At 44.7% G+C, this 16,897-nt stretch overlaps 1 protein-coding gene across 1 annotated transcript in view; it reads right to left on the bottom strand.

Moving 5' to 3' along the window:
• Nucleotides 1-16,360, bottom strand: part of CNRIP1 (cannabinoid receptor interacting protein 1) — a 64,611-nt gene extending 48,251 nt beyond the window's left edge. Inside the window, exon 1 of the mRNA XM_073628224.1 lies at nucleotides 15,982-16,360. Within this exon, the coding sequence (XP_073484325.1) occupies nucleotides 15,982-16,160 (179 nt within the window). The 5' untranslated portion in view covers nucleotides 16,161-16,360. The remainder of the gene's footprint in view (nucleotides 1-15,981) is intronic.
• Nucleotides 16,361-16,897: the final 537 nt, after the last annotated feature.

The following is a 16,897-nucleotide window of genomic DNA, read 5'->3' as shown; positions in this document are numbered from 1 at the left end:
CAGGAAGACAGCGCTGGACTCCACGGATTGGTACCGGATTTTTAAAAATCAGCAGCTACTGACTTTTAATTCTTTTTTTTTTTTTTTTTTTTTTGTTTAATAGTATGAACTTCTTTAAAAGAAATCCCTAACCTATTATACAGTACAGTACACAGTACAATATCAGTATCTTTATACCAGATTGTGGAAGTCAGTTTATTTTTACAGCCATGTTGCCTTTTGCCAGTTAATCATCAAGGGAAAAATCAGTGTAATGTCTAACACCATGCAAAACCTTTTGCTTTGTTTTGGTCAAAGCAGGAAAGTGATAAAACCTCCGCCAAGTTATTATTTGCAGTCTGCATAGTCATTGGGCAGATAACAGGTTGTATGATGTTACCCTCCTCACATAATTTTTTAGAACTCATGGTATGTCTTTGCAGCTGCTGTGTCCCAATAGACATCAGTGGGATTGCTTGCAAACCTGTGCATCCCTGTGAGGGTAATAGAGCCCTGCATGGGTGTACAGCATTTTACGCCCAGTGTGAATGAAGCCTTAAGCCTCGTACACAAGATTGGATTTTCCGCAGACAAAACCTCAGACTTTTGTCCGAAGGGCGTTGGCCAGGAACTTGTCTTCCATACAAACGGCAAGGAATTGTCGGCCAACAAACACGAACATAGTGACGTACTAGACGTACTACGAGCCGATAACGAGGAAGTTCAATTTTCATGTGCCACCCTTTGGGCACCTTCTGCTAATTTCGTGTTAGTAGAAGTTTGGTGAGTAGAAGTTTCAGTTTGTTTCCGAACGGTCGTTTGTCAACCAGACATGTTGCAGAATCCAAGGAGATAACGTGTTATTTATTATTGGCCTTGGAGTTAATGTTTTGACCCAAGTCCAGTCCAGGAACAGGAGGAGGAGGATTTCTTGGACCAAAAATCTGTTGCTTTATTAATCGTGACCAATTATGTCATATGCCTTTGCTGAGGGAGCTCCAGGAGAATAATCCAGATGATTCTCTGAATTATCTCCGGATGACGGACCCCTGCTTTTACCAACTCTTGCCATTGTTGACCCCCTATATTAAGAAGCAGGACACATGCATGAGGCTTTTATTTTATTTTTTTGGTTGAATAATAATGATTTGATTTGGTATATCTTCTATATTTTGGATGCATAGAATGCACTTTTTGGTTAAGTTCTATTGGCAGATAGCATGTCTAATTTTATTTGTTTTCTTTTTTTAACGCACAATAAAAAATTTGTGTAGAATAATTCTTGGCTATGTGTTTTACTTCAAATGACAGTTTGGGAGTAGGCAGTTACATTTAAAAAATACAATGTAAAAGTAATTAGGTACACCAACATAGTTGTATATTTGACCTTCAAAACTACGGGATATTGGTGTTGTGGTAACTTGAAACAAAAAAATAAAAATATTCTTGATATCACTATAAAAAAAAAAGGCCTTTTTAAATACATTTGGCAGAACTCCGTTAGTATCACCAGCAAAGCAGCTTCATTATCATCCCATTTATAAAGAAGAAGAGAATTGTGCGCTGCATTTGGAGATTTCATAATTTGCTGCGTCACAAATGTTAATTCTCCATTACGAACGCTAGTTTTACAAGACTGACCTCTTCTGGCTCGTCTTGCTTCCGAACCTGCGTGTTTGTACTTTGGACTTTTGTCCGACGGACTTGTGTACACACGATCGGAAAATCCGACAACAGACATTTGTCCGTGGAAAATTTTAAAGTCTGCCATCCAACATTTGTCCGTGGAAAAACCGACAACAATTGTCCGATGGAGCGCACAAACGGTCGGATTTTTTGTCAACAGCCTGTCATCACACAATTCCTGTCGGAAAATCCCATCGTGTGTACGAGGCTTAAGGCTCCATTCACACTTTGTGATTTGAAATTGTCAGGCAATGTGCATTTGCATGCCATTATCCTTCAATGGTACCCCAAACATGATACGTTCCTGCCGTGATTGTTGCACGGCAAGTCACGCTTATAAAATTCGTGTGAAGCGTTTTGCCTAAAAAAGGAGCAGGAGCTTCTTTTTAGACAACAAGACAACCATAGGGGTGCCCCAAGTGAATGGGCTGGTCCTATACGGCGCAAACATCATGCTTTGAAAATCACATAACTGGAACGCTCATGTGGACAGAGCCTAAAGCCCCATACAGATGGACAGAATGTCGGGAGACAATTTGAAAAAAAAAATTTGAGGGTAATAGAGGAATCCTCCCTGCTGTGCTAGGGACTTCTCCACTGTCAAAATACATTGATCAGCGCCGACTAGCTGCAGCTCTGGTTGGAGAAAAATTTTCCAGAAATCACATTCAAGAGAAGCCGATCATTAGATCGATATCTCTTGAGCATGAACAGCCATAGATACAGCATGAACAGCCATAGATACAGCATGAACAGCCATAGATACAGCATGAACAGCATAGATAGAAATTTTCAATCCATCGATCCATCTGTGACCAGCTATAGTTAAGCTGAGGCTCCAACAATTCAACCATGGTATGGGATGAGGGAGGGGGCCACGGTCATCCAATCAATGACTTTACCCGAGCACTAGGGTGACCACATTTCCAAATTCAGGGACATTCCCCTTCCCAAAAAAAGATTATTTTTGATACCTTTTTTTTGTGACCACATAGATTTCAGAGGTTGATGCTGGGACTTGTACTTCTTCACTAGCGGGGCCGTTTTACATCTTCAGCTCTGAGGGGTTCTTGTTGGGACCTGTAGTCCTTCACTTTTGGGTGGCTGTGTCAGTTTCATTCTGGGGATGAAGGTGCCCGGGACCTGGGACAGACCTGTAAGTTGCGGGACTGTCCCGGGGATCGGGGACACATGGTCACCCTACTGAGCACACATCTTGTGTGCTCACCATATCCATGGACCCTTCAATAGTGGCTCCATTCTAAGACCTGCTGCTAGACTAGGTGAAGGCAAACACATGAAAACCTAACAGCATTTTTACAGCTGAAGTGATATGACATCATGAGTGATATCACAGCAATTCCTCTTAGCATGGAGACTGCACAACTTGTGCATCTCTGTCCAGTGTCTCCATGCAACAACAGATCACTGCTATGTGTATGTGTGTTTTTTTTCCCTTTTAACTGCTTCACCCCCCGGAAGATTTTACCCCCTTCCTGACCAGAGTGTTTTTTGCGATTCGGCACTGCGTCGCTTTAACTGACAATTGCGCGGTCGTGCGACGTGTCTCCCAAACAAAATTGACGTCCTTTTTTCCCCACAAATAGAGATTACTTTTGGTGGCATTTGATCGGCTCTTGTGATTTTTATTTTTTGCGCTATAAACAAAATAAGAGCGACACTTTTGAAAAAAACAAAAACGCATTATTAATTACATTTTGCTATAATAAATATCCCCCCCCAAAAAAAAAAAAAAAAAAAAAAAAAAAAATCGCAATAAGCGTTCATTGATTGGTTTGCGCAAAAGTTATAGCGTTTACAAAATAGGGGATAGTTTTATGGCATTTTTATTAATAATTTTTTTTTTTTACTAGTAATGGCGGCGATCAGCGATTTTTATTGTGACTGCGACGTTATGGTGGACATGTCGGACATTTTTGACACATTTTTGGGACCACTGTCATTTATACAGCGATCAGTGTGATTAAAAATGCACTGATTACTGTGTAAATGACACTGGCAGTGAAGGGGTTAACCACTAGGGGGCGAAGAGGGTAAGTGTGTCCTAGGGGAGTGATTACTAACTGTAGGGGGATGGGCTAGCTGTGTCAATACTCTGATCACTGCTCCCGATGACAGGGAGCTGTGATCAGTTACACTTGTCACTAGGCAGAACGGGGAGATGCTGTTTACATCAGCATCTCCCCGTTCGTCCTCTCCGTGAGGTGATTGCGGGTATCCCCGTGGCGATCGAGTCCGCGGGACCCGCGACCCGACTCACGGAGCTCCCGGCGGGCGGCGCGCATGCACGCAATGGTACGGCGGGCAATTCAAATGGACGTACCTGTAAGTCCATTTGCCCAGTCGTGCCATTCTGCCGATGTACATCGGCGTGCGCCGGTCGGGAAGGGGTTAAAGTTTAAAGTGGTTGTAAAGGCTAAAGGTTTTTACCTGAATGCATTCTCTGCATTAGGGAAAAAGTTTGAGTGCAGCTGCCCCCCCCATACTAACCTGAGGCCAATTCCAATCCAGTGATGCGCATGAGAGCAGCCGCTCCCCTCATAGGCTCGAAGACATCAGAGCCAGTGAGGAGGGAGCAGGGGGCGGGGCCAAGCCACACTCTGTGTGTCTATTAAGAAAACACAAAGCTGGCTAATGAGCGAGTCCACATGAGTGCCCCCATAGCAAGTGGATTGCTATTGTGGGCACTTGGCATGGGGAGGGGGAAGCCAGGAGCGCCCGCGGGGGAGCCAAGAAGAGTAGGATTGGGGCTGCTCTGTGCAAGGCCATTGAGCAGGTAAATATAACATGTTTGTTATCTAATTAAAAAAAATAAGGGGGGGGATACAATCACATTAATCCTCAGGTCCCAACAATGACATTGGATAAGCTTGTGCTGATAAACAAGAAGAAAATACTAACTCTTCTGACCTTTCAAACTCTTCCACAAGTCAGATAAATGCCCCATCTCACTTATCTAATTTTCCACTTAAAAACCCACCTAAAGAGGAGCTTCATATAAGGACACTTACCTGTCCAGGGATCCAGCGATGTCCTCACTGGAGCCAATTCTTTAATCGGCTTCGGGTGAAGGTGCTGGAATCTCAAGTAAGGGAAACAGGAAGTGAAGCTTTGAGGCTTCACATCCCATTTCCTACTGTACACGTGTGAGCCACGCAGAGCCTTGTAAATGGTCCCGTAGTCTTTTGGGTAGTGGCGGCCCATCCATAGAGGGCACTTGGGGTGCCGCCTCCCCTATCCATGCGTCAGGTCCCCTGATCTACATATCAGTGACGCCGGACTATGGGTTCCAATGCAGGGTGGGTGTATTTTTAAAACACCTGATTAGAGCCAGAAGCTCTAATAGGCTTCAAAAAAAGGGTGGCCTCGGAGCACAGAGCATTGCGCTCTGATGCCACCCAGTTGTGTGACCATAGCAAATTAATTTTCGTTATCACACTAAAGTTCCTTCCCGCCAATCAGGAGGCAGATCTGTGAGACCCGTTTCCAAATTGCCCAAAGTGTCAAGCGATCCTTTTGGATGCCTAGCGCTTTGGCGGAAGAGGAAACACATGGCGGAGGAAGCTGGAGGAGCGGACACCGGAGCCGCCGTGGCTGCTGCTCGCACTCCAGTAGAGGATACCACAGCCCCACCACACGAGCGGGTAAGTGCTGGACCACCCGCGAGGGGGGGGTACCGTTTTAGTGCTGTGCCACTACATCGGGGGGTGTTGTTTGTTTTCTCCCCCCCCCCCCCCCCCAAAAGAAGAACCCACCAGCTGCCACTGCTTCGGGGATGTGTCACAGAAGACTGTAGGGGAAGGAGGGAGGGAGGCTGAACTTCTGTCTCAGATTCTGGCTTCCGGTGCATCTGACTGGCAGTGGGAGCGGGTACCTGTCAAAACCAAGTACCCCCCCCCCCAAAAAAAAGCCAAATGTGGCAGTGGAGAGGGGGGATGCAAACAAGTGGAACTTCCCCTTTTTGGTGAAGTTCTGCTTTAATACACAAACTGAAAAAATGTGCAAGGCACATATGCACACACTTTGCATGACAATGTAAGACGTGCAAATTCCTTTTATGCTTTTGGACCCATTGCCTTATAGTATATGTAAACCCTCTAATGTGTAAAAAACTATAACGCAAATGTGATCTGCGCTAAAATGGAACAACACATACAATCTGTGTATTAAATACCAAGCTGCAGTTACTAACTGAAAATATATGTAGGAAATGTGTATGTAACCGTGCTATACCATCATAATACCGTTTCTTGTAAACAGATTAAACCCAAGAAGAAATCACACAACCTCCGCTTTAAAAGTGCATGAAAAATGTCTTTCTTGTGAAAAAAATGGAATTAATAAAAGTACCAAAACTTCAAATCTATAACATCATAAATGGCTGCAGGTGCACAAAATATTGTATAATGTACCAAGTTCTTGAATAAGTAAGTCCATGTAAAGTGCAAAACTAGTATTTGTAGAACTTCAAAAAAAGTGCATAAATAATAAAAGTCACATCGAGTGCAAAATGTTCAACTTGTGCAAATTATTAACTTATTGTTGGCTCCCACGTGTTATGCTGAAAATAATGCAATTGTAAATTAGTATGAGGGAGAAAAAAAGGAAAGTGAAAAATAAAGTCAAAATGTGTCACTTCTTGCCTCATAAGCCCCATACGCACAATCGGATTTTCCGACAACAAAACCCTGGATTTTTGTCCGAAGGATGTTGGCTCAAACTTGTCTTGCATACACACAATCACACAAATGTTGGCCAAAAATTTGCGGTGACGTTAAACACGTACGACAAGCCGAGAAAAATAAAGTTTAACAGCCAGTGCGGCTCTTCTGCTTGATTCCGAGCATGCGTGAACTTTTGTGCGACGGACTTGTGTACACACAATCGGACTTTCCGACAACAAGTTTTGTTGGCAGAAAATTTGAGAACCTGCTATCAAACATCTCTTGGCGGAAATTCCGACAGAAAATGTTCGATGGAGCATACACACAGTCAGACTTTCCGACAACAAGCTCACATCCAACATTTCCTGTTTCCCGACCGTGTGTACGCGGCATTAGGCCCCTTCACACACCTGTTTGGCGGACTCCGCCCCCCTGATCCCCGCTGAGCAGGCGGATGACACCACATACTCCCTGAGCTGCAGACACCCAAGCTTAAAGAGGAACTGCAGTCTGCTCACATAAATTTGCCATTCTGAAGCTTCCCTCTAACCACTTTGCATATTATTTTATATCTACTGTGATTCTTTACTTGCCAAATATGCTACAGAAATCTCCCTCCACCAAGTCTGGCTGCAGGGGCGTAACTACCACCATAGCGACCCATGCGGGCGCTATGGGGCCCGCAGCCAAGTGGGGCCCAGTGAGGATGAGAGCACCGCCGGCACAGTCTCCCAGCCAGGGGAAGAGAGAGGAGAGGAAGAGGCAAGCTGTGACCTGTGCCCAATGCAGCGTGACCTGTGCCCAATACAGCGTTGCCTGTGCCCAATACAGCCTGGTCTGCCTGTGCCCCATACAGCCTCACCTGTGCAGAGTTGTATGGGGCACAGGTCACGCTGTATGGGGCACAGGTCACGCTACATGGGGCACGGGTCACGCTGCATGGGGCACGGGTCACGCTGCATGGGGCACGGGTCACGCTGCATGGGGCACGGGTCACGCTGCATGGGGCACGGGTCACGCTGCATGGGGCACGGGTCACGCTGCATGGGGCACGGGTCACGCTGCATTGGGCACAGGTCACGCTGTATGGGGCACAGGTCACGCTGTATGGGGCACAGGTCACGCTGTATGGGGCACAGGTCACGCTGCATTGTGCACAGGTCACGCTATATGTGGCACAGGTCACGCTGCATTGATACTAGGGCAGCTGTGGGGGGGGGGCTGTTTGCATGGGGACCCCATACAACATTTTGCTATGGGGCCCTACTATTTTTAGTTACGCCCCTGTCTGGCTGCATCCATTTTAAAGGAACACTAAAGGAAATTTTTATTTTTTTTAAAATAACAAACATGTTATACTTACCTCCACTGTGCAGCTTGTTTTGCACAGAGTGGCCCCAAACCTGGTCTTCTGGGGTCCCTCGATGGCTGTCTCGGTTCCCCCTGCAAAGACTCAACACCTTCATGCCCTCGCATGGTGTTGAGTGCTTGCGGGCGTGCTCCCGCGATACAGTCGGCAGCCATAGCTGCTCACTGTATCACTCGGCCCCGCCCCCCTCATCGCCGCGTCATTGGATGTGGTTGACAGCAGCGCGAACCAATGGCTGCGCTGCTTTCAATCCATCCACTGTAACCAATCAGCGGCCAGGCTGAGTGGCGAAGAGGATGTCGGGAGCGAGCGCGGGACTTTCGAGGGGTCAGGCAAGTAAAATGGGGGGCTGGGGGCGGCGGTATTGTCAGATGTTTTTTCACCTTAATGCATAGAATGCATTAAGGTGAAAAAACTTTTACCTTTACAACCCCTTTAACTGTGGGAAGCTGAAGCTGCTGTCTGTTCACTTCCTGGATTTGCACAGACACACAGAGGCACAACTCCAGCTCTGCAGCTCTCATTGGCCCTCTTATGACTCATCCCCCCTCCCTTCTTGGCAAACTCTCACGAGAGTGAGAGAGAGCTGGGCATGATGTCATAAGCCTAAGCTTTTTACCAGACAAGAAACAGGAAGTGGGCTGTATAAAGAATTTACTGGAAGAAAAAAAAAGGTTTACTATCCAAGGTTAAAACAACAACGGCAGAAGATTTAATAGATGAAAAAATGAAAATATGACTGAAGGTCCGCTTTAAAATCAATCCATGTGATACAGAGTCTCAGTGCCGGTTCACACTACATCGACTTGGGATCCGACTTGTAAGTCCTCAAGTCTCCCTAAGTTGCTGGACATAAGAAATGCCATAGAAGTAAATGAGAGCCGTCTTAATGTACACTACTGAAGTTGCTCCAACTTCCGAAAAGGTTCCTGTACTACTTCAAGGTGACTTCTAGGCGACTTGTACCCATAGATTTCAATGGAAGTTGCCTCCAAGTCAGATCTCCATCTATATTGAAGCGACTTTACAGGAAAAAGAAAATAATTTACCCAGGCAACCCCCTCCCTCCCACAGAGCTGATTATTCTGTGATTGGCCACAACCAAAGTCGCCTGTCCTGGAGGCAACTTTAAGTCGCACTGAAGTCACGCTGAAGTCGCCTCCAAATCGCCGTGCAAAGTCGCACTGTAAGTCGGGTAGCTCCTGTGTAAACCAGCACTTAGGGTGAGCATTTATCCTTAGTGTCAGGTGGACACACACCAAATGTAAGTGGAATACTTTGTATCAAATTGAATAAACATTGAGACGTTTTTGCCCTACGATTGCCTCTCTTTCCCCCCCACACATAATTGGAAACATTTCATCAACATATACAAGTAAGGACTCTTCCACACATACAGACTTGTCAGTTTTTCAGGCAGACATAAACAGACCCTCTATGGAGCGACGCACGTCAGCGGTGACATGTCCGGTGGCATCTGATCCGCTAAATGCAGAGGGAAGGAAACCCTATTTTCTATCCGTCTAGCGCAGGGGTCTCCAAACTATGGCCCACCAGTTGTTCAGGAACTACAATTCCCATCATGCCTAGTCATGTCTGTGAATGTCAGAGTTCTACAATGCCTCATGGGATGTGTAGTTCCACAACAGCTGAAGGGCCGTAGTTTGGAGATCCCTGGTCTAGCGGATCGGATGAAAACAGACAAGCGGTCCATTTTCATCCAATCCCACATAGAGGAGAGCGGGGCTCTGACAGGTCCATCCCTGCACAGTGAGCCCACTGGTGATTACATACCACCAAAAGAAAGCTCTATTTGTGGGGAAAAATTATAATTATTTCATATGGGTACAGTGTTGCGCAATTGTCATTCAAAGTGTGACAGCGCCGAAAGCTGAAAACTGGCCTGAACAGGAATGAGGTGAAAGTGCCCTGTAGGCAAGTGGTTAATTAGCTCCATTTTCATAAGAGCCCTTTCACACTGGGGCGGTTTGCAGGCGCTATTGTGCTAATAATAGCGCCTGCAAACCGACCCGAAAGTGCCGCTACTTTCATTCCAGTGTGAAAGCCCCGAGGGCTTTCACACTGGAGCGATGCGCTGGCAGGACGGTAAAAAAAGTCCTGCCAGCAGCATCTTCGGAGCGGTGAAGGAGCGGAGTGTATACCGCTCCTTTACCGCTCCTGCCCATTGAAATCAATGGGACGGCGCGGCTATACCGCCGGCAAAGCGCCTCTGCAGAGGCGCTTTGCGGTGGTATTTAACTCTTTCTCGGCTGCTAGCGGGGGGTAAAACCGCCCCGCTAGAGGCCGCATACCGCCGGTAAAATGCCGCTAATAATAGGGGCGGTTTTACCCCCCTATGCGTTTTACCGCCGACGCCGCCCCCGCCTCAGTGTGAAAGGGCTCTAAGATACGGAGGGGGGGGGGGATTCACTTTTCTGACAGTGACTCGTCCACCATATTCAGGTAGTTCAAAAATGCATCACTTTTACACTGTGTCGCATTGAATACAAATGTAATAGTGGAGCTAATTAGGGTCAACTCTCTTTTGGCCTACAGAGAAAAACTGTCTCAAGACACGTTTACACTGGAATGCAGTGCGGGAAAACCACATACCCACGTGGCTTCCCGCACGCATTCTGATCTGCTGCAGGGGTCAGTTCAAGTTAACAACACCCCAAACGCATTGCGTTTGCCCAAACCTGCCTGGATCGTATGGTACAAAAGTACCGTGCAATGCGGTTGCCGCATGTTTCAAAAAGTAGTGGATGCACTACTTTTGGTGCAGTGCGTTTTCAGACCATTCAAAATGAATGGGGCTGAAATCGCATCTGCACAGACTTGCATGTGAAGCGCACAGGAACTGCACAGCGTTCCTGTTCAATTCACCTACAGTTCTAGTGTGAATGTGTCTCTTGTGCATTCTAAAAGTGGTGCAGGATAAGCCAAATTCAAGTACAAGTTCCAGAATTGTGTGAATTTGGCGCATTCTTCATTTTAGAATGCATGAGAGACAATTTCGCAAAATCTGCCTGCGCCAGTTTTTATGAATTCCGGGGACAGGATTTTATTTCGAATTTGGAGCATTCAGTGCATCTCAATGTAAAAGCAATTTACAACTACCTTAATTTGGCACACAAGTCGCTATCAGAACCAAAAGTGTTGCAGATGCTTTATGAATTTGGCGCAATGCGTTAACATGAGGGATTAACTCCAGAAAAGGGGCACAGCAGCTTTGCTGAATTCCCCCCAGTGACTTTTAAAGTGAAAGTCCAAGATTTTTAAATTTAACCACTTAAGGACCAGAAGATTTCCCCCCTTAATGACCAGGCCATTTTTTGCGATACGGCACTGCGTTGCTTTCTGGCAATTGCGCGGTCATGCGATGCTGTACCCAAACTAAATTCCCATCCTTTTTTTCCCACAAATAGAGCTTTTTTTTGGTGGTATTTGATCACCTCTGCGTTTTTTGTTATTTTTTGTGCTATAAACAAAAAAAGAGCGACAATTTTTTTTTTTTAAAACACACAATATTTTTTACTTTTTGCAATAATAATAATAATAATATATATATATATATCTAGATATATTAGTAAAAAAACGAATTTCTTCATCAGTTTAGGCCAATATGTATTCTTCTACATATTTTTTGGTAACAAAAATAAAATAAAATTGCAATAAGCATATATTGATTGGTTTGCGCAAAAGTTATAGTGTCTACAAAATAGACGATAGATTTATGGCATTTTTTTTTTTTTACTAGTAGTGGCAGTGATCAGTGATTTTTAGCGGGACTGCGACATTGCGGCGGACAGATTGAACACCTAACTGACATTTCTGACACTTTTTGGGGGAACCAGTGACATTATTACAGTAATCAGTGCTAAAAATATGTACTGTTATTGTACTAATGACACTGGCAGGGCAGGGGTTAACATCAGGGGCGATCAAGGGGTTAAATGTGTTCTCTGGGAGTGTTTACTAACTGTGTGGGGGGACTGTGTGATTGGAGAAACACACTGATCTGTCTTCCTGCATAGCAGAAAGAAGGGATCTGTATGATCTCCCCTGTCAGAGCGGAGATCTGCCTTGTTTACACAGGCAGATCCCTGTTCTGTCACTGCGGGGAACAATCGCGGGTGGCCGGCGGACATCGAGTCCACCCCACCCTGCTGGTCAGTGGGTGCACGCCGTGTATAAGCCGGTGTAAAATGACGCGATTCACGGGATCGAGTCACATTACCGCAGTACAAGTACAACTGCGGCGGCTGGTCCTTAAGCAGTTAAGAGTACCCCCCCCCCCATTAAAAAAAAAAAAAAAAAAAAAGAGAGAATCTTCTTTTAAAGGGATAGTTTACCTCTATCAAAAAAATGCCAATTTAGGTAAGGGGCACCTGTAGATAAAAACAAACTGTGCAAAATAGACCAAAGTTAAAAAAGGCCTTTGCTGTAGGTGTGGGCTATTAACTACTTCCTGAAGCCTGACTGAAAAACTCCAAGAAATGGCATCATCCCTGTCTTGTTGCTAAGTCACTGCCAGCTGATTCAAACCCCCACACTCTGAGCAACGGAGGAGATAGTGGACCACCCATGGGCCGGGGTTTGAGAGCTCAATCCTGTGATGGTGGGGGTGAGCTCTAATGGCTGGGAGTGTCCGACCTGTCTGCCGCAATGTCGCAGTCCTGCCTAAAAAAAAAAAAAAAAAAAAATCACCGATCGCCGCCATTACTAGTAAACAAATAAATAAATAAATAATAAAAATGCCATTACTCTATCCCCTATTTTGTAGACGCTATAACTTTTGCACAGACCAATCAATATACGCTTATTGCAATTTTTTTCACCAAAAATATATAGAAGAATACATATTGGCCTAAACTGATGAAGACATTTTTTTTTTTGGATATTTATTATAGCTAAAAGTACAAAATATTGTGTTTTTTTTTCAAAATTGTCGCACTTTTTTTGTTTATAGTGCAAAAAATAAATACCACAGAGGTGATCAAATACCTCCAAAAGAAAGATCTATTTGTGGAAAAAAGAAAGTACATAAATTTTGTTTGGGTACAACGTCACATGACCGCGCAATTGTCAGTTAAAGCGACGCAGTGCCGTATTGCAAAAAAAAAATGGCCTGGTCAGGAAGGGGGTAAATTCTTCAGGGGCTGAAGTGGTTAAAGAGGAACTGCAATCTGCTCACATAATTTGTAATAAAACCATCTTTGCCATTCTGAAGCTTCCCTCCAACCACTCTGCATATTATTTTATATATACTGTGATTCTGTACTTGCCAAATATGCTGCAGAAATCTCCCTCCACTGAGTCTGGCTGCATCCATTTCAAATTGTGGGCAGCTGAAGCTGCTGCCTGTTCACTTCCTGGATTTACACAGAGGCACACCTCCAGCTCTGCGGCTCTCATTGGCCCTCCTATGACTCACCCTTCCCTTTCTGATAAACTCTCACGAGAGTGAAAGAGAGAGCTGTGCATGATGTCATAAGCCTAAGCTAATGACTAAACAAGAAACAGGAAGTGGGCTGTATAAGGTATTTACTGGCAGAAAAAAAAATGTTTTACTATCTAAAGTTAAAACAACAAGGGCAGAAGATTTAATAGATGGAAAGATGAAAATGACTGAAGGTCCACTTTAAGGGCCAGTTCACACCATAGAAAGCAGTCCGGATGCGTTCCAGGTCCTTTTCTGCATGCGCGTTTTTAAATGCATTCCAGTGCATTTTTGATGCGTTTTTGGTGAGTTTTTCATGCGGTCTAGTGCTTTCCCCCCCCCTCTTTTTTCTTAACCTTAAATAAGGACAAGTGTGTGCAGTGCATTTTTGGTGCATTTAGGTGCGTTCCGGTGCCTTTTTTATGCATTTTACAGCATTCCAGTACAGTCCAGTGCAGAAAAAAATACAGTACATTCTACTTTTTTTTCTGGAACTGGAACGCACTGGAACCACTAAGCCATTGAAAACCATATAACCTACTTTCCATGCGTTTTTGATGCAGAAAAAAAACGCACTGGACTGCATGTGGTGTGAACTGGCCCTAAGTGAATGGGACCATGCTGCAAACGGCCTGAAACCACATATGATGCACGTGGTTGTGTGGTGGTGGCTCTGCATTTAGAGGATAATACAGGCGGTGAGGAGGCGACATATCACCTACTCACCGCCTGTCAAACGCCCCTGAAAAGTGATCTACCTCAGAGGGGCAGCAAAGACTGTCGCAAAAGTACATGAAGCATTAAACTTGGTATACAGACGCACAGATTATTTTGTGGGCTGAACCAACAGATTTCTCCTTCCATGCTATACAGCACACATGGAGAGATCTCCATCAGCCAGCATCTGGTTGAATACTGAAACAGCGGCTGCATCTGATTGGCTGCAGCTGCTGTTTGAGGCTCAGTACACACTGCTGTGATGGCAAAAGTCGTACGATTTTGCCTGCGACTTCCTTCCAACTCGATCCGACTTGGATGCCATTTAGGAGCCTGTAGGGCTGACATCGCACCCAAGTTGGACCAAAGTAGTACAGGAACCTCTTCTAAAGTCAGATAGACTTGTGTATATCAGATAAGACGGCTCTCATAGGGAAACATTGGATACATATGTCATCCCAGTCGGGGTCTCACAAGTCGGATCCTATGTTGCAGCGATGTGATTATTGTCTGCACACTCCTTCTATTACTCAAAGATGTTGGGCGGGGAGGTTGCCGACAGGGCCGCCCCTTGTAACGAGTTTTGTCTGATTGTTCAGCTGAAATTCATATCATGTGCATTGCAATCTAAGCTGGATAAATATAATCTAAAAATATAAATTTTCTTTAGATTTACCAAAACCATATAATAGGAGGTCAAACCTAAACACTTTCAATTTGAATGCAATCAGGCAGGCCCTTGTACTACATAGTTGAAGGTAAATCTAAAAGAAATTGAACAATAAAAGTTGTATAGTGTGTAGGGTTCATTTACACTTGCTTTGCTGTTTGAAGTCTGATCCGTGTTCAGATCGCTCTTCAGACAGCAATAGACAGGCAGTGAGATGGCGTTAGATTGCCTCCTCATTGCTTCTTTTACCCCCTATACCGGACAACTGCACCAAGGGGTATATTTTCTGATGCAAAGTAAAGCATGTGTACCTGTGTAGAGTCAATGAAGGATGGCCGCACTCCTATACATAATGGGATGAGGTTTATTTTCCAAAATGTAAAAACAGCACTAGAATGGTACAAACAAGGAAAAGGAGGTAGCGTGTTTCACATGACTAGCGCGTGTACATCCCCAGGTGTAAGGCGGGAGTGGTTGAGGGGTGGTAAAAACGTAGCTCAGCTGTGGAGTTTTACCGCCCCTCAATTGAAAGTGTAAATAAGGCCTCATTTGAATGGGCTGCAAATTGCAGCGGCATGCAGTAAACGTAGTACTGTGGTACCGTGCGATTTGGTGTCTGCAAATACACAGCGTTTGCGATCTGCATTTGGGGTGCTGTTGGCACCTGCAGAAGATTGTAAAGGCAGGGCATTTGCTCTGTGTTCTGATATGAACTGGCTCTTAGGGTTAAAACAACAAAACATATCTAAAAGGTAGGCAGGTGACATGATTGGAGTTCTGAATAGAAGGATGAAGATGACATACACTTTGTACTATTGTATGACACTTCTATAGAATACAATATAGTGTGTTATCCTCCCCCTGGTCACATGATCATCCTCCATTGAATGTACAGGATCCTCCATGATGGAATCCACTCCCATCCTATGAATGCAAATCTGAAAATCCTGCAACATCTGTGCGCCCCGCTGTCAGCTGATCCTGGAATCCTCCTCCTCCTCCAGTCCTCCCAGTAGATATATCCATCTCATACATTGTATGGATTGGAAATGCCCCCACAGTGCACCTTATAAGACATTGGACTGCCCTATACTATGGATTTTCTGCTAGATCATGTCTGCAGATCTCCTCCTGATGCCCTATAGGCCCTGATGATGTGTACAGTGCTGTGTATTGTCAGCCTTCTATCTCTATGACAGCTCAGCACAGTCACCCCCCTTCATATATCCCTAGGGCTGTTCTAGGCAATGCCAGGGGGTAAGAAGATGCCAGCTGCTGCAGCAGCGACCAATCAGATGGTGGCATTCAGCTATATCCAGAAGGAAGAGTAGTCAGAGCTGACTGCTGATTGGCCGCTGCAGCTGCCCGGTCTTACCTTGCAGTGATTGCTCTCAGCATCCCCACAATGGCAGCACACGGCTCCGGTACTTACGTTGCTTTCAGCGCTCCGGGCTTCAGTACCACCTCGATCCTGTACTTGGCCCCGGTCAGTAATTTGATGGTCCGGTTCTGGCCGAACCTCTGTCCGTCCACCTTAAAATACACCGGGCCGTCATTGGGCTGAATCTTCAGGGAGACCGCGATCTTCACCAGGTTCGGGATCTCCCCCATGTCTGCCCTGACAGCTGGGCGGAGGAAGGAGGAGGAGGGATCGGCGCTCCCTATGGGACCCGTACACAGGGATGGAGGAGGAAGGACGGCGGACGGGCAATCCGCTGATTTCTGGGCAATCTAATCCTCTGTGATTGCAGCATTCTAATCCCATCTATGGGGAGGAGGAGGAGGAGGAGGAGGAGGGGAGAGATCTCCTCCCTGGACACACATCCCACCATACACCCATCTACAGGGGGTGTATAGACAATCAGTATATTGTATATGATCACTATATATGATCAGTATATTGTATATGATCAGTATATATGATCAGTACATTAATATATGATCAATATATATGATCAGTATATTGTATATGATCAGTAAATTGTATATAATCAGTATATATGATCGGTATATTGTATATGATCAGTATACAGTATATATGATCAGTATATTATATATTATCAGTATACAGTATATATGATCAGTATATTGTATATGATCAGTACACAGTATATATGATCAGTATATTGTATATGATCAGTAAATTGTATATATTCAGTATATATGATCGGTATATTGTATATGATCAGTATACAGTATATATGATCAGTATATTATATATGATCAGTATACAGTATATATGATCAGTATATTGTATATGATCAGTATACAGTATATATGATCAGTATATTGTATATGATCAGTATATATGATCAGTATATTGTATATGATCAGTATACAGTATATAT

The sequence above is a fragment of the Aquarana catesbeiana genome, linkage group LG04 (genome assembly GCF_042186555.1).
Source record: "Aquarana catesbeiana isolate 2022-GZ linkage group LG04, ASM4218655v1, whole genome shotgun sequence".
Classification (NCBI taxonomy): Eukaryota; Metazoa; Chordata; class Amphibia; order Anura; family Ranidae; genus Aquarana; species Aquarana catesbeiana.
This window is presented reverse-complemented; position numbering and strand designations above follow the sequence as displayed.